This window comes from Sceloporus occidentalis, unplaced genomic scaffold, assembly GCF_023333645.1.
Source record: "Sceloporus occidentalis isolate IW3139 unplaced genomic scaffold, rSceOcc1.0.p SCAF_99, whole genome shotgun sequence".
NCBI lineage: Eukaryota > Metazoa > Chordata > Lepidosauria > Squamata > Phrynosomatidae > Sceloporus > Sceloporus occidentalis.
The window spans coordinates 2,045,861-2,070,323 of record NW_028317079.1 but is presented as its reverse complement, the minus strand read 5'-3'; the positions used below and the strand labels follow the sequence as shown (position 1 = coordinate 2,070,323).

The window sequence follows — 24,463 nt, the reverse complement described above, 5'->3', positions numbered from 1 at the left end:
CCAACATATATGCCCTTATATTATTACAGCGTTCATAATCAATACGGTAATTATGTGCGGGAATTCGACACAGCAATAGCTATACACTAGCCCAAGAATTATAGGTATTTGATAAAGCGACGGTAGGCAGATAAAGTAGTAGGCAGTCAAGGGCACCGACTTAAAGAAGCCGCTTTTTGTGCATAGCAATTTTATGTCATGCACGATTTCACCAGCCATACAATGACATTGTGATGTTGGGTCGCTTGGGTTACATGGGGCCGGTTCTGGCACTGTGCTATAGAACTTCTAATTAATATTATTATGTATGTGAATGTACATAACAGTCTGCATGCCTAGGAAACATAGTCCTCATTGTACCGGTGGTTGTAATAGTTATGTGATATGCTGGTATCTCGCGCTGGTTGGCTGCAGTCACCGCTGAATTTTGCCTACAGTGGTGGCTTTGTGATACTTGGAAGTACAATGCTCCAATTGAGTAGCCAGCTCTGGAAAATACTCTGCTTTTTCCAGAATTGTGTGAAAGTCAATATTATAGTCCTACTGTGTATTAAGTAGTTGTATTTTTTACTGAATATTTCGTTCTACAAAATATTCCCTTAAAATAAAGCAACTCCATTAATTGGGGATGCATATGCAAAATGTACCATATTTGCTCGATTATAAGACGACCCTACAAAGTTTAAATATTAATTTAGAAAAAAAAAGAAAAAGCCTAAATATAAGACTACCCTATAGAAATTTTTTTTTTTACTAGTAAATATTTATTCACATATAAGCTATTTTTTCATAAAAACTATGATTGAGAAAAATGCATTTCTTGTTTTTATCTGCCAACCTGCCCCCCGGCTTGCCACTCTGGCCCCCCTCAGGTCAGGTCACACCGGCGCTCCATCATAGAAGTGCCGGGCAGCAACGGCATCGCACAGACGTCCACCAGTTGCCAGAGAGAGAGTTTACAGGAGACCAGGATCTTAGTCTTATAGTCAGACCTCTATTTGAGGTCGGATTATAAAATTACCTCGAATATACTGAGGGGTATTTTTCAGTAAATTAAGACGGTATTTAATTCTTTATATGTCTAGCTATGGCCTGACAAAAACGAATGCAGGGGCTGTAGCACATAGATCGATTGTATATTTTAAGTACATCAGTTTATTGGATATTGTAAGAATTTTTTTCTGAAAGGGACAGTTAAGTGTCCTTGACAGCCTCACCAAAGTAGGCAGACCAGGTGGTCTTATTTGCCGTTGTATGTTAATAGAATATGAATTCAAGGAGAAGATGCAGCTCCCTGCTTATTCCTTGCTCTGACAATCCTCTCCACTGAAATCAATGGGAGCTCTTTCCACGCATGTGCCTGGAATTTTTTAAGGTTTTTTTTACATTTTTTTTTTAAATTCTCATTGTTTTTGAGATTGTTGTGTGGATCATTTACCTAAGTATATCCAGCTGTCTATCTAACTGTATTTTACAGCAGACAAGTAAACGTAATAAATTCTATTCATCTAGTTTATAATCTGAGCCCTGATAAGCACAATCGTCATGACAATATAATGCTATTCAGAGCGAATGATAATGTTAACTTCAAATGATGGTTTTCATAGCTGTTTGTTCTAATTTTTTTCTATTGTTAATATAAACTAATAGAAGACAATAGATTTTGTGTTAGTAAGATAACCCATAATAGATATGTGATATCTATCACTTGACTGTAGTCCTGCCTTTTTTTGTTTACTCACACGCTGCATGATATATTTGTAGATTATACAGAACATATACAGTATATATTTATGTGTGTTTGTACATTAGAAACCTACCATATCTGTAAACAATCCGATAAATGGTTATGGTAAACGTATTGGTTTAATGGTGCTTGCAGTCAGATTAATAAAGTGATGTCCTTCAATTTTCTTTGGAAAAGAATCGCAATGATAAAATAGCACTTAATTTTTGTTTGTTTGTTTATTTGTTTTATTCTGCTACTAGTATGTTTGACTGTGATTGTGTGGATTGATAAAGTCCAGACTACAGGCCGCTCAATTACAGAAAAAACAGGCGCTGTCTATAAATAACTAAATCTAATCTTATTTTCTGGTGTGTTATTAAGCACAACTGCACACTGATTAATGTAAAATCTATTGACTGCTCCATTTCAATCTAAAAATGTAATGAACTGGAACTTATAAAGAAAAAAACCTAACTTCTCACATTGAACTTCTATCCTTGGCAACTTAAAGGGACACTCCAGCCATCAAATGCACTTCAATGCATATGGCAGCTTTTGTGTCCCCCTTACACTGCAAATGTATGAGGGGATTCTTTAGAACCCCTTCATGCACTTCAGGGAGTCCTGTGCACGTACTCGGACAGTGCTCCCATTGATTTCAATTGGAGCACTTTCCTGTGACTGCAGCTCTGAAGCTGCAGCTTCTCCTTAAGGTATTTTTTTCTTGTTTGTACAGGTTTTCGTAGGCTCTCATCGTTGTGCCTGGGACACTTTTGCTTGGTAACACATTATTATAAGAAAATTAAACATTTATTTAACCCTCCAGCTGCCCCTATTAATAGAGGGAGCATTAGTAGAGTCCTTGCAAATGCCCAGTTGAAGTGAGCTCCCGCTGAAATCAATGAGAGTAGCAACAGCCAATCACATGCATGCTATCTTAACACTGGTATTTTGCTACCATACATATGATTGGCTGCTGCTTTAGTGACTTCAATGAGAGTGTTGTTGAGAAGTTGCTAGAAGTATTCATACAAATTTATGTTGTCCTATCATACTACCTTGCCCCTTATATGACCTCTTTTCATTACGTTTCTGGTAGTTGATCGGATCTGGTAGCCTTTGTAAGGTCATTTGAGAAGAATGAGAGAACTTCAGCCATTAGAAAATGCTAGTTTCTCCACATTCAGTCAAATATTTACATTTTCCTGAGATTCAATCTAAATATCATAAAAAACCTATTTATCTGTTTAACAGAAAAACAGCATATATTCTATACCTTAAGCGAAAGAAGTCATCTCAGTTGGGCTTAATGATTTACTATAACAAAATGGTCAGCTACCAAGTGGCATTTCCAATTAACAAGCTGGGTTGCTATTGTAAGACATGTGGAGTCAAATTAATAGATGGTGCTTGAATGTCTGCCCAAACTTTAGCAGAAGAGTGGAAATGAAATAGTAGGTAGAACCTCATGCTTTTGGCAGTGATAACAGCATCTGTCCTGCGAAGAATATCCCGCAGAAGATACAGCAGGTAGTATTCTCCACAGCATTATTTATATCTGCGCTCAATACAAATGGAGGAATTTTACTAAACCGTTAATGACTTGGGTCAATGCCCATCACCAGTGTCCTCTGAAAGGAAATGAAGATATACGCAAACAGCCTTTAATTTGTGTGCTCTTAAAACATAATTGGTAGTGTACCTGCCAAACAACAAGATATCCCATTAACTCCAGAGTTCCATTTTCCGGAAAGATTTGGCTCTCAGATTAAATACAATCAGAACAGCTGACCTGAGGCATCCTAAAATGTACCATGCACTTTTGCAATGAAAAAATCCAAAGCACGCTTAACAGCCAAGTAAAAAGCCCTATTGGTCTTTTGTCCAGAACAAATAACATAGTAACATAGTTCATAAGGTTGAAAAAAGACCAAAGTCCATCAAGTTCAACCTATATACATATTGTGTCCCTACTGTGTTGATCCAGAGGAAGGCAAAAAACCCTTATGAAGCAGATGCCAATTGCCCCATACCAGGGGGAAAATTCCTTCCCGACTCCAAATATGGCAATCAGAATAAATCCCTGGATCAACGTTCTGTCCCTATTAATCTAATATCCATAACTTGTAATATTATTGCTTTCAAGAAACACGTCCAGGCTCCTTTTGAACTCTTTTATTGAGTTTACCATCACCACTTCCTCTGGCAGAGAGTTCCATAATCTCACCGCTCTTACTGTAAAGAACCCCCGTCTGTGCTGGTGTAGAAACCTTCTTTCCTCCAGCCGTAGAGGATGTCCCCTTGTTATAGATACAGTCCTGGGTATAAATAGGTCCTGGGAGTGATCTCTGTACTGTCCCCTTATATATTTATACATAGTTATTAAGTCCCCCCTAAGCCGTCTTTTTTCCAAACTAAATAACCCCAATTCTGATAATCTTTCTGGGTACTGTAGTCCTCCCATTCCCCTTATTACTCTGGTTGCCCGTCTTTGAACCCTCTCCAGCTCCACTATATCTTTCTTAATGTATGGAATAATCGGTCCATTCTTGAAGACCAAACTGTGTGTAAAGAAGTAACCCTGTCTTTCGATGATGTGTTGATGTACTTTATGGAACACAGGCACTTAATTTATCATTAGAACATGGCTGCCCCAGGGGGGAACAGGCAAGCGCTAGGTGGTTATCGTTAATTATACTGTTTTAGGTTCCAGAGTAGTACATCACAAAGCTCTTATTGAGCAAAAGGTCAATTTACTGGGTTGCTCGACTATAAATGGACTTTAATCCATTAATGTAGTACTTAATAGACTGACTTGTTGCATGCAATATTTTTTACTGTGATCGAGACTTCTAAAGTTATCTATTGAGTGCCTAGTAAAGAAGTAGGTCAGTTGAAATGTTGTATTGTAAGGGCTGACTCATTTTTCCAGTTGAAAAGTCCTGGCCAAGGAAAGAGACATTTAATGAAAGCTTCTTGTTTTGTCATGCAGATTCTGCTACCAACTGCTCTAAATAAATACATATTCTATAATATTATTTACCTTCTTAGATCAGTGTGCTTTTATGCTCAAGTGGCATATCTGAATCATTTTTTTTGTCTCACAAAACCCATAATGTGTCCTCCGGAGTGAATAATAGCCCTGTGCCTGTATTTACATACATTTGTATTCCAAGTGTTTGCACAGCAAACCCTTATGGAATTTGAAGGCATGGCGTTTTAACTGTGCAGATAAAACTGGCAATACGCTATGCCAAAACATTAAAATCATTAACGCTGCAACTGAGATTTTGCTTACTGCCACTGTGCCTGACTGCTATGATGCCAGTTCTTAAAATAAATTAGTCTGTGTTTGTCCACATCACAACTGTACAATGCTTACACCTTTTATTCCCAATAAACAATAAATTCCACTGTTTAGTTTACTTTTTGTTTTGTTTGTGACACTTGTTGTTCTGATGAATACAGAAGTCACTTTTTCTTGCTAGATTGGTGTAAAAGAAGTTGGACTTTTTAAAAATAGCTTATGTTAGAACCCTATTAATTTACTTAGTTTACTAAGTATTCAGTACACAAAAGGAAAACTAATGTACAGTATGTAGTGACTATAGCTTAGCGAGCTGATGTAGAGTTTTGCCCAACACCTGCCTGGTCCTGGCTTGTCAATACTGGAGAAGTATGGTTACTGAAAATGCGTGAACGTGTCAAACCCAGAGTCTGGTTAAGCCTAGTTCCGCTTGGCTTTTGCAACTATAGGACTGTGGTTGTTATAAGGGGGTAAGTCTAACCACATGTTGGTGTGGGCTATCCCCAGTTTGATTATAATGAGAAGTGGATTGAGTAGGCAGCAGGCACGAAACATTGGAACCTGGGGAGTGTTTTGGCAGGATATTACCTGGGAAATTACCTGGGAAATCTCTTCTCTTTCTCTTCGGCAAGGGATCGGTGTTCTCCCTGCCCAATTTCACTCCCCACTGAGTTAATGCTATCTGGACAGCTCTTGCATGGCTAATGACACCCCTCACATGGCTTACCCTACCTGACTGCAAAGCCTAATTTTTAGAAGAAGGAAAGCTCCAGGTAGTCATGAATGGGCATGACCAAAAACCATTCCCCAGTCCAGAAATTAAAATAGCCATTGAAAAGCAGTATTTCACCCAGAGGCTCTAGGTGCAACCCACTACATCCCCAAGTATACTAGTAGGGAGATACATTTACTGTACTGCAGTGAGATATTTCATTGTCTTATAACCATAGCTCCATTCTGTATGCAGTAAAAAAAGAAGACATTTCAAACAAACCACTTAAATAGAAGACATCCAAAAAAATCTTCATTTAACATGCTTTTTTTCTGACTTTGTGTTACAATTGCAATACATCATGTTGAATTTCATATGCTCTGCCATTTTATACATATTGAAAACACGAACCTTTTATATCCCTGGTAGATATAAATATAGCAGATATCTTGTTCAATCATAGTCAATAGTTGGTAATACTATATAATGCATATCTTGTCTAAGCACAGTCAATAGTTGGCTATATCATGTAAGCAACTTAACTAGCTCCTTAGAGCTTCAATTGATTTGTAGGTCTCCCAACAATGGATGTTGGTGATTGACCTGTGCAATGGCAATTCCTGTTAAATTACTTTGTATACATTTTTTTTCTTGCCTACAAAAAATGTAATTCCACCCTAAGTACGGTGTTTTCTGCTTAGTTCATAAACCCGTTTCAGTAATTCCTTGTTTAATATATATACTTATCATTCCACAAGCTTGAAGGTCTGTACTTTGAAACCCCATTTCCACTACTTTCTGTGTGAGCTGATAGACGTGGAATAATACAGCTTATTCCTTAAATGAAATAGCTGAATAATATGTGCTGTTTTATGCTGGACCATGTTTCATTATAATGTACCGCTGGTCTAAAAGCTGCCATAGGCTCAAACTGCCATCGTATGTCATCCTGTCATGTACTGTATGGTTCCACAATCCAACTGAACGCATAGAATCTTGTTATGTTGTAAATCTAAGTAGAATGAAAAAATATACCAGGCTTCGGTGACTGGCAACCTATGCCACCTTAATTCTTATATTAATTATAACTACTGACAAACCTGACTCAGTTTTCAACAAGAAAGTAAAAGACATTTGCTTGGGTTTCCAAATCCACATCCAGTCTACCACTGGAGGATAGTTCATAGTCACAGAGGTATTTCATTGTATAGCATATCCAGAAAGATACTAAATTTAATTTTAATTATGCTAAAACAGTATACCGCTAACACACAAGCTAATAACCTATTATCGTATTAGCTTACAAAGAAATTACTAGAACTTTATTAATATAATACTTTAGAATGAATCAAAGGTCACGTAGCTTGAAAAGTAATTCAGAAAGTAGTTGTTATATTAGCAGGGCAGTGCTGTTTCTTATCCTTTTAATTTAGTTGTGTTATATTTTTTCTTTTGTCTTTATCTGCCTTTGGTGAATGGTTGAAATTGCAGGGTGGGTCTTCATTGTGGTTTTACAAGTCAGTATAAGAGAAGCAAGCATTTTTTGCTTTCTCTTTTTTTTTTTTTTTTTTTTTTTATGTTATTCGTAAACTCTGCTCTGAAGTTAGTTCCAAGGGTTCAGTCGGATCTTTCTCTGGAGAGCAGTAAATACTCAAATCAATACGGTGTTCTAGAAACATAAGAGTCAGTGCTATCGATAGTTTTATTATTATGTTTTGCAATTAGTATCTCTTGTTGTGTATTGACCTGATAAAAGACTCATGGGATGGCTGCAGGAGCTGAAAAATTTGTAATGTTAAATGTCGTACTGAATTTGCAACACAGAATTCCTAAAAGCTGTTATTTTCAATATTTTGTTATATTAAGTAATGCAGTTCTATTACTAATAGCAACACACATATACAAATATACAATCACAACATATGTTTTTAATAGTAATAATTATAATAAAAATTATAATATCCCTGTGAGACTCAAGGCACTTTACAAATATATAAGACATAATAATATACATACATATAAATTAACCGTTTCTGATGGTCAGATGAGCTTACTGAATGCCTGATAAAAGAGATGAGTCTTTAACATTTTTGGAAAGTTTGTATTGACTTTGTTTTTATTCTGGGTGCAAAAAGGAGAGATCCGTTGGCTGAGAGCGAGATGGAATATAGGGTGTGAAGAGCCCTTTCAGCTACTGTGGGCCTTGACTGTTTAAGGCTTTAAAGGTCAGCAGGCCAATTTTTTTATATATGTTCGCCATTTAATTGGAAGCCAATGCAGGGAGTGGAGAACAGTTGTTATGTGACATGAATGAGTTTAATTGGTTAGTCTGGCTGCTGCATTTTGTACTGTCTGTAGTTGATGGAGTTCTTTTTCTGGAAGGCCCAAGTAAAGTGTATTACTGTAATTCAGACGAAAGGAACAAACGCATGGATTAATGTTGTCATATCATCCGGTGAAATTGGGTGTCATATCCTATGTTTCTCAGATGAAACAAGGGGATCATGAGATATAGCTGTCATTAAATCTTAACATTTTACCATGCAAAGGCATTAAGAAACTCAGTGGAATCCACTCTATATATTTGCACTGACCTCGCACCCTAGCTCCATGGCTTGCAGGAGATGCGTTTGGCTAAACACAGAATTGACCACTGAAAATCCAACACGGGTATACCACTACAAGGCAAACAAAACAGCTAGCTTTTGAATTTTGACATCTTATTGTCTCTCAACAGGATGTTCTAAATAATCTTGGATCCTGTGAGTTGGACGAAGATGATCTCATGCTTGACTTGGAGTTTACAGAAGAACAGTATCATCAGAGAGGTAAGCAATCTGATACATAATTTTTGCTGGAAACCCTTAATTGTCATGTAGTGGCTTCTTTTATTTCAGAACAGAAGCAATTTAAGCATTTTGTTTACCCATATTTACCTTTCATATTTAGGCCATCAACATAAATTACATATTGTGTTTTTTTCATAAATACAAGCAGGCTTACCTTTTAATCCATATCGATGACGTAAGATATTTGTAGGAGGGCCAAAAATGTTTTCACGTAATACAAACTAAAAAAAAACCCCCTCATATACAAACATTTACTTTTACTCTTGAGTTTGGAAACAGCTTGTATATGCATGACTTTTAGCTGTCCTTTGTGTTTACAGGCAAATATTAGAAGCTAGCTCTGACTCTAGCTTTAATAGTGCTTCCTGGGGCCAGACTGGTGAACACAAGCCGGCCCTGGCACTTTTTAAAGCTAGTGGCTTTTAGCCGTGCTTTGCGTTTGGAGGCAAATATGAGAAGCTAGCTCTGACTCTAGTTTTTTTTTTTTAAATTTAATCTTTATTGAAAGCTTGTGTAGATAGTACAATACAGAACATCACATTGCAAATACAACAAATTGGACATTTTCAGACCTGAGCATCAATAATTAACTCGTTCACATAATAAGTAGATCATACAATAAGGACCCAATACATTCCATCTGACAACAAAAGATATGTAAAACGATTTGTATATCGACGATGGACTGGGTCTAACGAAGCAGAAGAAGGGCGCCTCTACCTTGTTAATGCATGGCTACCGTAAGTATGTGGGTCATGTCAAAAAGGGTCAAATATGAGTTCAGTGCAGGTGACGTTCTTCTAGGGCAGGGGCGTCCAACCTGCGGCCCTCCAGCTGCTGCAGGACTACATCTCCCATAATGCTCTTTCAGCTAAGGGGCTGGCTGAGGAGGATGGGAGATGTAGTCCTGCAGCAGCTGGAGGGCCACAGGTTGGACACCCCTATTCTAGGGATTGTGCTTTCATTTTTGAGTAACATTAGGTACATTCCTTAATGGAACTATGAACACGTCAAGAACATAACAGTTAACATGGAGGCTATACTGCTGAGATGGAGGAGTGTTTGATCTATTATCTAAATTTGAAATGACCCAATGCAGCCAAAATACAAAAAGTACCTGGTATATCTAGAAAGTCGTGGTGCACAGGCTATCAAACAATACATGATATATAAACATAATATCCTCCGTGTGTACAAGGCCCACACACACAAATGATTTACAATGTAAAACATGTTCCACATTCCGGTAAAAGCTCTGACTCTAGCTTTAATAGTGCTTCCCGGGGGCTAGACTGGTGAACACGAGGTGGCCCTGGCACTTTTAAAATTAATGGCTAGCTGTTGGATGGATATGCGGGCCACACGCTATGTTTTTTTCCCCACATAGCGTGCTGCCTGGAATATCTTGCCTTGAGCATTAGATTGGGTAATTATGGGGTATTTGCTGGGTGTGCCAGAATGCCATTCGGTCCTGGTGATTCCAACAAAAGTTTTGCTTCTGAAAGTATACAACCTAAGCAATGGAAAAAATGTAAACTTTGATGGTTTGGGCATAACCAGGGAACAAATAAGGTTTAAGGTTATGGTTGCAGTAAAAATGATAGCCTAGATGGGCCAAAAGGGTGTTATTTTCCTTTTAATTCTATGTCTAAATAATAATAAAACAATAATGTAATATTAACATATGAATAAAACATGAATGCTTTTGTGTAGAGCCATGCCATTAGTATTAAAAGATAGGAATGTTGTTAGGAAAGCTACCACTAGATTTTGTGCGTTTTTTCATTTAGCGAGAGAGAGAGATCTGAAAACTTGTTGGAAAGTGTTACTTTTCACTGGGTAATTTTTGAGATGTTTACTTTTTTTCTTTTATATTGGTCCCTGAGGGCATGCAAAGCATATCATGCTAATTAGTTTGTATGCTGGCCAAAAATTACTTAATTCGGTGGTATCAAGCAGCTTGAGAAGCTAACTCCAGGCCCTTGCTCCAATCCTCCCAGGCATAACCCTTTCATTCCTTACTAAGCAGTTATCATCTACGGTATTTTGAATAATCTCAGAAACAGTTGTCCTCTACTTCTTGAGAAATGTCTATTACAATAGTTTTGTTATCTTAAAAAAAAAAACGTGGCTTGTGTAAGCTATTGTTGCTTATGGATCATTTAGTCAAATGTTGTTTACCGATAATGTTGCTGCCTACCCCTGCTAGGGCGCAATTGCCCTGGGGCAGTTTTAATTTAATTAAAAATCTTAATTTTAAGATTTGGGGCCAGTAACTTTTTGTTGCGTGTTACTTGAAAGCCAATATATCCGCCAGGGCACCCACATGTTCAAGTGGCCTTACGCGGCATTTACATCCATAAGTTATGTTGCTTTCTTTTCTGTTGACTATTTTCTCTGTGTGTTGGAGAGCGCATCGTTGAGTTAATTGTCTGCGAAATGTTTTTTTTGGCTTTTTACAGAGGGGCTACTTGGATTTGCTCTTGGCTCCCGGCCTGGTGCTTGCTAGACCTCCTCTGCATGAACTATTTGCATATCTGTATCCAAAATGTAATCCAAATCTAGATGCAGTAGCTAAAATGCTGTGACAGTCTTTCCCTGAAGCAGATTTCACTGTAGCATAAATGGAATGTTTAGATTATTTTAGCCAATATCCAGTTATATTTGCTACAAAAAATGAGAAAGCATGAAAGTAGAAATGATATTTCACACTTTTTATTTAAAGAAATGGGTAACACCAGACATGGTGAGGAGGCAAGTTATACATTCCGGTTCATAAGTCAGCAGCTGCAATTGAATGATGTCCTATCATTATATTACCAAATATGTAATAATGCACTTACTTTACTCAATAGATGACTATTTTTCTATGACTATTTTATGTGATGTTTTTTCTTTCCTTTGCTAATGTTTTCTAGCCAGTGTACTAAGTTTGCTACATGCATATGCTATATTATCTATGATCACTGCATGGTCCCTTTAAGTTTTTCTATGTTCTGTTTTGCAATTTAATGGGGGTATTCTCCGGAATACCCTTAAGTGTATTTAATTACCACCTAAATGCTCTGCTGGAGGGGTGTCGGCTGAACTCCCTGCATGCATAGGCGTCGTTACAGGGGGGCAATTGCCCCCCTAGATTATCCATTGCCTCCTTCTTTTGACCCCTCTGTAGGACAGAATGGCACAGTACCATCTAAATGTATGGTTCACTGGCCAATTGCCCAAGAGCCCCGTGTTCTGGGGTAGCAATGTGATTCACCATGAAGCCCCTAAAACAGTAGCATATCTATAGGGGAGGGGCGAGTGGAGAGGGTGCCTCTCCTGGGCCTTTCTTCAGGGCCACACAGAGGCAGGTGTAAGATTGTGTAAGATTGTATAAGATCCCTCTAACCGGCCCAACATTAGGGAGCACAAGGTTGGTCACTTCAGACCTCTGTTTCTGTGCTCCCTAATCACTATGTGCCGGCAATTGATGCCGAGCGCCAGGATATGCACTCTGCATCAATACCCGGGCATAGTAATGAGGGAGCACTAAAGGAGACCTTACAATCCCACAACTGGATGTAAGATGATGTAAGATGAGAAAGGTAAGAGATGGGGAGAAAGGGGTGTAAGAGCAGTGTACCACATACTGCAGGGTAGCACTTAACATGTGCTGTTACTGAACTGTTCTCAGCTCAGTAAGCCCTTAATGAAATCTCTGTAAATGTCAGCCCATTGTTCATGAAGAATTCTGAGAGAGTGTTTGCGCTCATCTTCCTTCTAGAACCTGGAGAGAAGTTATCAGATTTAAACATGACATAACAGGGTGCGCATAACTAGATTGAGGAAAGTGCATTACTGGAGACCTTTTTGGTTATGTAGATTGAAAAACATATTTGAACATGTTCGGTTTGGGAATGTTTGTTTTTTACCTAAATGTTATTTGACATTCAAGCCCAAAAGAAAAGGTAGAAAATGACAGCGATAATGATCAGGATGAGAACTCTTTCATTCACTGTTCTTACTGAGTTCAGATTGATACTTAATATTGAGGTCTTGTCTGTTGAATTTTGGCCTCCGTTTTACTGTAGGGAGTTGGATCAATAGTCTTGTTCAATAAAAATGTCTTTTCATTCTTACTGTAGTTTTTGGAAGTTTAAAAAACAGGTTGCCTATTAAATATAGAAAAGTACAAAATGCATTTATTTTTATAGGTGTATATCAGAGTTGTGGTTTTAACACAGTTAACTATTTAACAATGTAAGCATTCATTATGAAGGGTGTCTACTGGGCTGAACTGGCTAATACTTATATAAGAGGAGCACTGGAGTTGGTCCTTCATAATGAATGGTTAGGTCCAAGAGTTGAAGCCACAACGCTCCAGTAAAAATACCCGTTAACTTTCACTTCAGTAAACTAATGTTTTGCTTGACATGGTTTTATTATGTACATACTACACCAGGAGACACGCTTATGTACAAAAACAACAAAATCTATGGAGTATATCAGGCCAAGGTGATCCTTCTTGCAGGAACAAACATTAAGCACAGCGACATGTCTACTCACTAAAGTGCGACAACTTGCAATTTGGCAAAAAATACAAGCAATCCAATTTTATAAAACTTTTCCATATCGTATATTTAAATGGAAAACATACATTTTGGGAAAGTGAAATTTGGGCTTAACATAGAGATATCTCCAAGAGCAAAATAATAGTAAAACAAAATGTAACATTGTTTCTCTGGCTAAAAATTATTATGAGCACTTTAAATACTTTTAAATACTTTAAATACTTGACTTTAATGGACAAAATGTGCCTTTCTTTCAAAAACAAGGACATTTCTAAGTGACCCCAAACACACACACACACACATATATATATATATATATATATATATATATATATATATATATATATATACAGTAAGAGTAAGCATCATGTTTCTTGAAGAGTGTTCTTCAGTGGCCATTTTGAATGCTAGAGATCATGACGATTGAGTTTTAAGTTGAGTTAAGCATTAACCACATTGACCCAACACTACTGAGGTCCTTGCAAAACATCTCTTGTAGTATATAAATGCATAGTCACATTTTTTAGAGATGTGTGAGTTAAATCAAAACTTGCACGTCCTTGCCATACTCTCTAACGCCGTGTAACGGACCGGGCAGGGTAGTAGGAGATCTGCAATGCAGAACCTGGACAGGAGCCAGAGCAGGCGAGCACACAGGAGAGTAGTCACAAACAAAGCCGAGGTCAAGGATTGGAGAAATCAAGATCAACGTGAGACGAAGCGGAAGTCAGGACTGGAGCAAGCAGGACAATCGTGAAGCGATTGGAGAAATCAGGATCAACGGGAGACGAGCCAAAGTCAGAATCAGAACAACACAGAACCGCATACAGAGCCCAGAGCAGGAGATAAGAATCTCTTTGACAGGCAATCCATGGACAGCTAAAGTGCCCTGAAATAGCCCAGGCAGATAACCCCGTCTCCAGCTACTTGCAGGGAAAAACAGGTACTGTTCCTTTAAATCTTGTGCAGTCAGTTGCTGGTCGGCCATCTTTGATGTGGCATGAGTCTTCAGGTTCCGGTGGCCATTTTTGGGGTGGCGCGCACATGCGTGTAGTGCACGAAAGGGATGGCACGGTGAGTCGAGGCTCTAGTGCGGCGGCGGGAGACTGCAATGGCTGTAGTAGTTACAGGCCGGGTGGTTACACGCCGGATATAAGTACTTTTTTTTTAAAAGAAGGGGTCCCCTGGACCTCTTAATGGCCATAAAACACAGACAGACCCTCATTCTCCATTAATAAAATAAAAAAAGCCCTCTTGGCATGTGAGCAGGTCAACAGTCTGGGGCTGTCCAACATCTGACTGTCATGTCTGAAGTCAACAGTGCAAAATAAGAGTGTTCTCAAGTAGAAATATTGCAGACAATATACTGCAGCCTGACGTTTAAAAATGCAAAGCCATACAGAGCATTTTTTTCGGAAGTGTCTTTAACTTTATTTATGACAAATGAAGCAGCGTATTTTTTCTAAGAAAATTCATTAAACAAATATATTCAGTACTTTTCTACTTTACTGACTTCCCAAGCAAATGAATTTTAAGACATCAAAGTTCAACACATTATTTGAAGTAATGGAAAATCAATTAATTGTCTTTGAATTATAGAACTCATCCTTGAAAATCAAAATAAGTTCTTTTTTTTTTATAAGTAAATTAACCCATGCTCTTATGGCACATACACACGGCAAAGTGCTAAATGCTTTGATAATCTGATTAGTGCAAAGAGCACCAAGGCCGACAGCTACTGTGAGATGGCCAGATGAAAAAGGTCTCTAGGATAAGATTACATTGTCAATTACAAATTAATTAGCTAGTTACTAAATTATTTTTGCATTAGCTGAGCATATAGTACATGGTACTTCCTCTGTAAATTAGGAACTCCTCCTGAGCTTGTTAATTGCACAGAGAGTAATTCATTCCTATTAATTTTTAAAGGTGAGAAGCACAGCTCACAGCCAAGAGCTATAATGGACTGACTGATTCTCTGTATCTATATATCTTAGATTACACAGTTACAGTAGCTTTTGCATTGGCTTAAATTAGTTTTCTTCGCAATCGTGATTTGGAGCTTCCTAGGGCAGACCCTAAAGTGCTCCTACTGCTCTTTCCGAGGAGGAGGAGATGTGGCTTAAGGCCTCAGTTGCTGCCTATTACTTAGCTCCATGGCCACTCTGTACGATTCTGAACACCAGCATATCCTGGAGCGCTGGAGACGCAGTGTTCCATAGTGTACATGTGTTGGGTACAAGGGATATCCACAATGTTCAAGATGATTCTAAGCTAGCTTCATGTAAGGTGGCTGCACATAAGATAGCGACTAGCTCAGAATCATCTTGAAAGTTGTGGATATCCCTTGTAACCAACACATATACACTATGGAACACTGGGTCTCCAGCGCTCCAGGATATGCTGGTGTTCAGAATCGTACAGAGTGGCCATGGAGCTAAGTAATAGGCAGCAGCTGAGACCTAAAGCATATACCTTAAATGTAACCTAAAGAACTAGCATTTGGTCCACTTTGTTGGTGAAAGTTTCTTTGTTGCCACTTTTTTAACTGTTAGGCATACCTCGGACTTTCTACACCCAGAGAAGAAGAAGAATCAATCATCTAAGATTTTCTACCATGAGAAAAGTTATTTTTTGATTTTCTGCATTTTTTAAGTGCGTTTTTTCCTGTGATGAGAATTGTTACATTGTAACAACATGAAATGATTAATATAACAAGCTTCCCAAAGCTATCATTGAAATGTTTCCAATAATACACAGGATTTAAGAACCTTACTTACAGCTCAATGTCAGGAACAAGGGCTGATTAGGATCCGAGTCTCTACATCAGAAAAAAGGGCAGATTAAATGGCCTGAATAGTTCTTATCTGCTGTCAAATTCTGTATTTCTATTTTAATTGTGTCAGTTTGGTAATTATGTATTTTATGTATCTAGAGTGCTGTATTTACAGTATATAGCAGGATGTACAGTACATACAGAGGTGCAAAGAGGGAAAATGTTTTTGCGATTATGACTATGTTCTCCAAGCAGTTAGTGATGGTATCCATGAGAAAGCAGCATGTAACTTCTAAAGTACAAGCTGTTTGCTCAAAATGTTGGGTATTGTAGAAAAGACAAACTTTAGCCTCTTTAAAAGAATTCCAGATTATTCAAGGCAAATCAACGTAACATAGAAAAGTAAATTTAAAAGAAAAATCTGACAGGGTGCTCACAGGTTTGGAGTAAGTATGTTGGGCAAAATGTGTTCTACACTATACATCTTGACCTCTACATTGCAGTATGTGCAGTACTTCTATGTGAGTGTTTTGTTTTATGGACTTAACGAAAAAGAACTGATTTTTTATTAAATGATGACTTAGAATCTCTTAAATGATTTGGATTTTGCTTGATTGGAGTAAATGGAGAATGCAATACGGTCCACATTTCTGCAGAAGAAGCCAGAGCTATTTGTAAAGTATAACAACACTTTAAGGATTCTACTTTCACCAAGAACTCCTTTGTTGTCAGTTTAAAAAATAATATAACCATTTGTGTGATTTAAGAGAAAACAGGATGGATCTGACTCAATTTTATGACATATAATATGCTAAAATTATTATTTATATATATATATATATATATATATATACATATATTTATTTGTTTATTTATTTTTCTGGCATAAAATATCTGACAATGTGTTGTTGTGCATTTGGGCGTATATTACTTGCAGAATAACCCATGGAGGCAGAAATATTTCTTCTGTGAATCCCAGTATGAAAAGTATCTGTATTGCTTTTAAATCAGATTGATCATTTTTTTAAAACTCCATTCAAAGTAAAAAAAAAACACCTTGGTGGTCTAGAAATGTCGGTGATGTTACTTTTTCAAAATTGCAATACACTATTCACTGTGCACCTTGTACAATGCAATTAATTACGGACATTATTGACATCCATAGCAACCAGAGCCTCTTGAATTTTAACTAGAAACTTTAAAGGCTTTCTGTCTGGCAGAGATAGAATTTGCCAGTTATCAGCATTAGAACATAAGTAAATTATCCTATTCAAAGTGTTTTATGTAATTACTTTTGACCAAGCTTGATATGTACTTTAAAAACAAAGTAACAAAATCAATTATTAAAAAAACAATATTTTGCTTTTTGCCAAGAATTAAAGTTTCTCAGAAGTTTCTAGGAAAGGTTAGGCATTAAATAATTAAAAAATACTTATGTCTGTCTTTGAATGTATGTTAGTCTTTGTGATTAGAGTGCGTGTGTGTGAGACTGTGTGTTTGTGTGTGCAGGGTAAGCCTGAGGTCCACCTGGCTGACCCTCTGGGCCAGAAGGTCCCAGCCCTCCCTTGATACCTGATGGTATCTGAGAACTCATCAGGTTTGACCTAGAGTCTCCAGGTCTCACGCTTTGTGCACCTCCAAGTCAGCTTCCAGGTGAGTCATGTTTGGTCATACCCACTCTCAACCAATTGAAAGCTGTCTAGTGGCGTATTGTAAATAGATATTTAAAAGCGGCAATGTACATAACAGGAATATTTATAAAGGCTGGTAGTTTACAGACATGCCACTGCTTGGCATCTCCCTGATCCAAGCTCCCTAGACTGCTTCCTAGGATGTCTTGTGCTAAAACAAGCCCTGTTTACAGATATGATAATACCATGTTGTGCATTCTTGAAGTTCTTGTACCTTCCGTAAGTAACGTACATTGTGTTTTCTCCTATATGTTAATTTAAGTTAGAAAAGTTTTGGTCGATTTTTCCTTCCCTCTCTCCATCTCTGTACATCAACGTGTGCTTGTTATATGAAACAAAAGATGCTAGTTTACTTTCTTAGTTCTTCTTAGCGGGGAGGAGTGCTATAATACGTTACCGAATACCTAAACCACTGAGTTAAATCACACCACTTCACTATATAATTCGTGATATTGATGGGTTTTGACCTTAATTTGACAGCTCCAACAGAGGTTTTAAGGTTCATCTCTAAATAACTTCTGAGCCAAAACATCCACGTCCTTTAGTTATCCCAGTGGGTACAATAATTTGGGAATCACTCACCAAATAAGAAATCTGATTTTGCCCCACTGTGTTACACAGTTTCATGATTCCTTGTGTCATGGCTTCAAACAATTGCAGTTTATAGCTTTTTGTAAACTGATTTGACAGAAGCTTTCATAAATGCCTAGGACATGGTTTAATTAATTAACTTTGCTATTGATTGTTTATAATGCGAATATTAGTATTCTTTATGGTTGCGGCAAAAATATTTGTAAACATCTTAAAACACCACTTTTCTGGCAAGATCTTTTTTAGGCTCTTTTAGACTTGTTTTAATCCCTTGAATTTTGGAATGTGCTGAATTACAAAACATATTTCATTCTTTACAACAATGTATTAAAAAAATTAATGAATTGAGTTATGTGGAGAGGGTTAAAGGCACAATATTGCTACAATAGGATGACGAGATCATATTGTTTTGCACTGTTACACAAGCATATACAGTGATAACCAGCAAAATGCTACAATCTTAATCCGGCTTCATTCTAATGCAAGCCTTATTTAATAGACTGATTTCATTAATGAATGAGCTTCCACGTCACTGATTTTCCATATTAATGATTATTAATTAAATAAATTAAAATCAAGACCCACAATCTGTCACATATGGAAGGGTACATTAATGGCTTTGATTGCTGCTACATGTCCCCAGTGGGCTCATAAAAAGAAGTTTTGTTTTTTTAATATTGGGCTTTTATTCACTGGACAGTGTTATAGTGTATAACGGCCCTAAATATAAGCAATTTTTATGTTAAAGCAAACATTCTGGTGTCTGAGTTATTTAGAGACCCCGGCTGTCTGTTTATTGAATAGTTGAAATGATAAGGGAATTTTTTTCCACCACCCCCCCACAAAAAACCATGGGTGTTCTTGTATGAATGAGTTAATTTACTTTGGAAAAGTCTAATTCCGAGTGCCTTGTGTTGTCAGTTAGTGATTAACCCCTTCGTGACAAAAGCTGATTTAATTTTTGTACCCTTCGTGACAATGGCCGTTTTAACATTTCTGCGCTACTCGTGTTTAGTGTTCTTTCCCGTTTACTGAACCCACACACATTAGATATTGTTTTTTTCAGGTCAAGAAGGGCTTTCTTTAGATGACATTGTTTTGATTGTATCATATTATTTACTATTAAAAAAAGTATAAAATATGGTTAAAAATTTAGAAAAAAATGACTGTTTCTAACTTTTAGTTGAAAAATATTTTACTCATCTATAAAAGGTAATGAAAAAACCTGCTAAATAGATTCTACTATTTGTCCTGAGTTTAGAAATACCCAATGTTTTTATGTTTTTTTGCTTTTTTCTACACATTATGGGGCAATATGTACAGGTAGCGTTTTGCTATTTCAAAGCCATTTTTTCCAAATCTGGTAATTCTTCCCCCCATGTGCCATTTCGGGTATCTTTGAAGCCGGCCAATGCAATTTACCCCATCAAGTCATATATTTTTGAAAACTAGACAGCCCAGGGTATTCCAAATGCTAGTATTTTAACCCTTTCCAAGCACTTATTCTACCATCAGCCTTTAGCAAACTTTATGGTAGTAATTTTTTTTGCATTTGTTTTTTCACACTTATTTTACTTCAGGTATAAATAAACAGGTTCTGGTATATGTATACTATCATAAAACACCCAAATATGTGTTTAGCAACATCTCCTGAGTACAGCGATACTTCACATGAATGATTTTGCCTGGCTGTTTGGGGGCAAAAGGGCCACATTTGGGGCATGCGCATTTTCAATGTTGAACTTTGGCGTTTGGCGATCAACTGCCCATGTCCTATTTGGCACATCTTTGAGCCGGGCCATTTCAGTGTGCCCAATAAAGCCTTATATTTTTGAAAACTAGACACCCCAGGGTATTTCAAATGCTAGTATTTTAACTCTTTCCATGCACCATATCTACCACCAGTCTTTGTCAAACTTTGTGGTAGTCATTTTTTTGCATTTGTTTTGTCACACACATTTTACTTCAGGTATGAATTAAAAGGTTCTGGTATATGTCATATGTCTGGTATATATCACAAAACACCCCAATATGTGTTCTGAAAAAAATCAGAACATGCATGGGTTTGTCATTTTTTGGGGGAACTAAAAGGCCACATTTGGTACGTGTGCATTTTTCTAATTGGAAATTAGATGTGTGGCCATCCTTCCCCCCGTGTTATTTGGGACATTGTTGAACCCGGCCAATTCCATTTACCCCATCAAATCATACATTTTTTAAAAGTAGACACCCCATAGGCATTTAATATGCCAGTATCTTAACTCTTTCCATGCGAGAATTGTTTTAAATAATATGCTAATTTTAGGACTTGCTCACAAAAATATATTTTTTATATATATATATTTAATTTTTTTTGCCTTTTAAAAAAAAAAATGTAACATTTTTTTTCAACTTGAAGGTGCCCCTGATAGTGACATCAGAGGGAAATTATTTTTACATTTTACTGTTTTTTTACTATTTTTTTTCTAATTATTATTAATTTTATTTTATTTTTCATTTATTTTTTTCTAATCACACTGTGATTAGAAAGCTGGGCTCCATTGACTTGCATGGTTGAATGCAGTACCTGTATTCAACCTGCAAGTGGAGCCAGAGTTCTCTAGAGGGTCTGGCGACCATCTAGTGAACTTTTTCATCTTTATTGTTTTTTTTCCCGGGCCGCCGCCATCTTGCTGATGGTGAAGATCACTCCGGAGCGGTCACAGTCCATCCCGAGGTAAGTGTTTGGTGTCGCTGGATGCCTCCTGATTGAGGCATTCCAGTGACACCATTTAAGTTTAGGAGGTGATCGTTGATCGCCTCCTAAACGCTTTTAAAACGGGCGTCCGCGACCCGGGGAGGGGCCAGAGATGGCCCCTTAGTGCCGATCGTGGCGTTGCTGAATGCCTAGAGGTCGAGGCATTACAGCAACGCCGTTTGGGTGCAGAAAGCGAAAGTAGATCGCTTTCTGCACCCGTTTAAAGGCGTGCCGTTCCTGGCACGTCAATTGTCGTAAACGACATGTTTTTCCGTGACGTGCCTGGACCGGCAATTGTCATCAAGGGGTTAAGGAATAAAGGGGTAAACAAATGTCCTAACTCCTAAGATCATGAAATGGTTGCAAGAAGAAAATTAAGCGTCACCTCAATTTTAGCCCCTGGATTAGTGATATTTATGAATATTCCTAATTATGTTCTGTTCGTTAGAAAAAGTTTATTGTGGAGGTATGCGTGATTCATTAATAATAGTCAGCACGTACTGATTAGATGGGGTTCATGATTAGCTGTAGTTTGTTAATTGTCCTTGGCTCATTACCATAAATCATCAGGCACACTGTCTAACTTTTTTTACGGATAATGCATTAGCACAACTCAAAGTTTTTGACTTTTTAATTATCTGCCCGTTGCTGCGAATTTCCTAGAGTTACTTGAATAAAGCTTTTAACCCAGGCAGTTCTGCTTATAACACATGCAATATGAATACATAGATACATGGTTTAAAAAGAAACAAGACAGCACTCTCAATAATAACCAAAAAAACACCTCCACAAAGAATTAATAAGTATTTTTTAATTATAAACAAAATAAGTACATAAACACATAAAGGACTACCAACATCAATATACAACAAAATAAATATAGCATATGATAATAATACAATGTATATATCCAACAAAAAAACAACACTAAGATAAAATGGTTAACCCTTTCTATAACACCTAGGGCAAAAAACTTATAACAAATACCATAAAATACACTCTTTGCCATTTCTATTGAAGTCAATTTGGAAAGAAACAAACAGATTGAACAATGCTGTTTGCTATAATAGATCCCCCTTAGTGAAAACTCAGCCTATAAAAACCTTCGTTCCATGCTGCATGGATTTGTCATTTTACCCTGTATTTGGAGAGGTGCCCAATATGCTTCTTAAAAGCATGGTAACACAATTTAAATAGAAAGATAATATGAATTTGTTTTTAATAAAGTGTATATATTATGCCACAAGAGACATTTTCTGCACCTTATTGCTTAGTGCTGGTTTATGGATAGCCAGTGTGGGGGGGGGGGGGCAAGTTGGAGATCCTCTGATCTCCCTTGACCGACGCAGGCAGGTGAAAATCAATGGTCAAAGGTTTATGCCATTGCAAGACAGACCTTATTATTATCTTTTATTTATATAGCGCCAACAATTTACGCAGCACTGAATACAATACATATGTTCAAGGGGTATAACAAGACGAGAACTGACAGACTAAGACAAACCGATACATTAGGTGGAGAGAGCCCTGCTAGCAAGCTTACAATCTTGAGGGAATGGGGTGACAAACATTAGGCACAGAGAAAAGTTGAGAAGTAGTGTGGTGGCAAGGAAATTCTAGCAGGTAAGATGGTATGCTTCTCTGAAGTAGTGAGTTTTGAGATGTTTTTTGACCTCAGCTGAAGCTCCCATGTGGCCTGCTTGTGATGCAAGGTGGCTATTCAGGTAAGATTAGCAGTTGGCCACACGTCCTGCCCCATACACTTCTGGGGCTGGCCCTGGACCACACCACCTCTTACCACATCCTGTAACACAAGTGTCCCGGTTTAGACACCTAAAATGTTGGATGTATGCTTAGGGTGTTGTCATAGCATTCCGTAATGAGTCTGGTCCAACACCTCAACAGAAAAAAAACCGGCAAAAGCAACACAGTTAATATTAACCAACTTAAGGTGAAAGTACAGATACTGTTTATGAGATTGTTTAAGGTTATGTTAAAAAAAATGTTGTGCCTTGTTTTCTATTCAATTGCCATAAAAATTGATTTGCTTCCCATATTTAAAATTGGGCAGCATATGACCAGGGAAGTTCAGTAGTAGTTTCAACTTAATATATACCATTGATATGAAACACATTTGTATGTAAGTTGTGTAAATATAAGTATATAAAAATATAAATAATGGCATTATCAGAAAGAAATAAAAAGTGTAGTTTTATGAAAAGTCTTTCTTCTATTAAAATTATGTTTGTCTCCATTAGAGTTTTTTGTACATAAAGCCTTTCTTTAATAAGATCCACCTAAACCTCCTTTATACCAGCGGCATAGATCGTCTGCTACTGCAGAAACAATTCTAAAGTTCACTTTTCTTAAGTGAGATCCTTTTGGAAAGGCTGACAGGATGGATTAAAATGCTGTCCATTAAAAGAAGTGAGGTTAAAAATTTCATTCTTCACTCAGACAACAAGGTTAAAAGCGTTAACTGCTAATGCAACGTGTTGATAAATTACTATTTGTCCCGAAACATCTATCTTGCACGTTAACAATGAAGTGGTCTGTTGGTGGTTAAGTAGAAACTGTAGCTATAAAGACAAGTTGATCTCCTTATCTTTCACTAACATACATATTAAAAATATATGGAACACTATTGGGGTTTATAGATTTTAGTGAGAAAAAAGTAAATTAAAGAGTGCCAGTGGATTCTGTAGCGATTTTAACTATAACATCACAATTGACAAGATACAGTTTAACAAATGTTAAGACAAGTACTGGTACAGAAGGAGAAGAAAGCTCTGTCTTCGAGAGCTTACATTATCTACACATTCATATCCAGTACATTAATTTTTAATATACTGAAAGGGGGTAATTAGTGTTTTGTCTGCCTATATCTTATGCCTTTTGTTCGTCTATAAGCACCATTTTGGAGCTCCAAACCAAGAATGATGGCAAATGGCTCATGTTCACCTACCCAATTGACAATTCTTGAGACGTTTTGGGACAAGGTCCTACACCTGGTGCACTCACCATAGAAACTAATGTATCTGGTCTCAAAATAAAAATGGTCTATAATGTCTTGGAAGAGAAAAAATGCAAAGATACAGTAGTATGAAAGTAGTATGAAAAAAAAAAGTATGATTAGCAAGAATGATTATCAAGAATGATTAGCAAGAATGATGAGAAGAGCCTTATGCATGAAATTAGTAGACCAATTCTTTATTTATTGATACTGTTGTTAACTTTTTAAAAAAAAATAATGGAGTATGGCTGGATTGAGTGTACTTAATTGTAAGATTTGAAGATTTGAGGCAAAACCACATTCTAATGTACTTTATTAAATACAAAGAAACTAGAAAAAAACACAATTTCCTGTATAAATTCCATAATATGAATTATATGAACACTTTGGATTATAGGACTGGAATTTTAAACATGTTACTTAATTTATTGCTTGGGCAATTTAATATACAATATTTATTTAATATTAGAGAAAGAGAAACATGAAAAAGTTACCTCTGTTGTCA

At 37.0% G+C, this 24,463-nt stretch overlaps 1 protein-coding gene across 1 annotated transcript in view; it reads left to right on the top strand.

Moving 5' to 3' along the window:
* Positions 1–24,463, top strand: part of LOC149284099 (serine-rich coiled-coil domain-containing protein 1-like) — a 304,267-nt gene that overhangs the window by 43,027 nt on the left and 236,777 nt on the right. Inside the window, exon 3 of the mRNA XM_089497149.1 lies at positions 8,486–8,576. Coding sequence (XP_089353275.1) covers positions 8,486–8,576 — 91 coding nt within the window. The remainder of the gene's footprint in view (positions 1–8,485; positions 8,577–24,463) is intronic.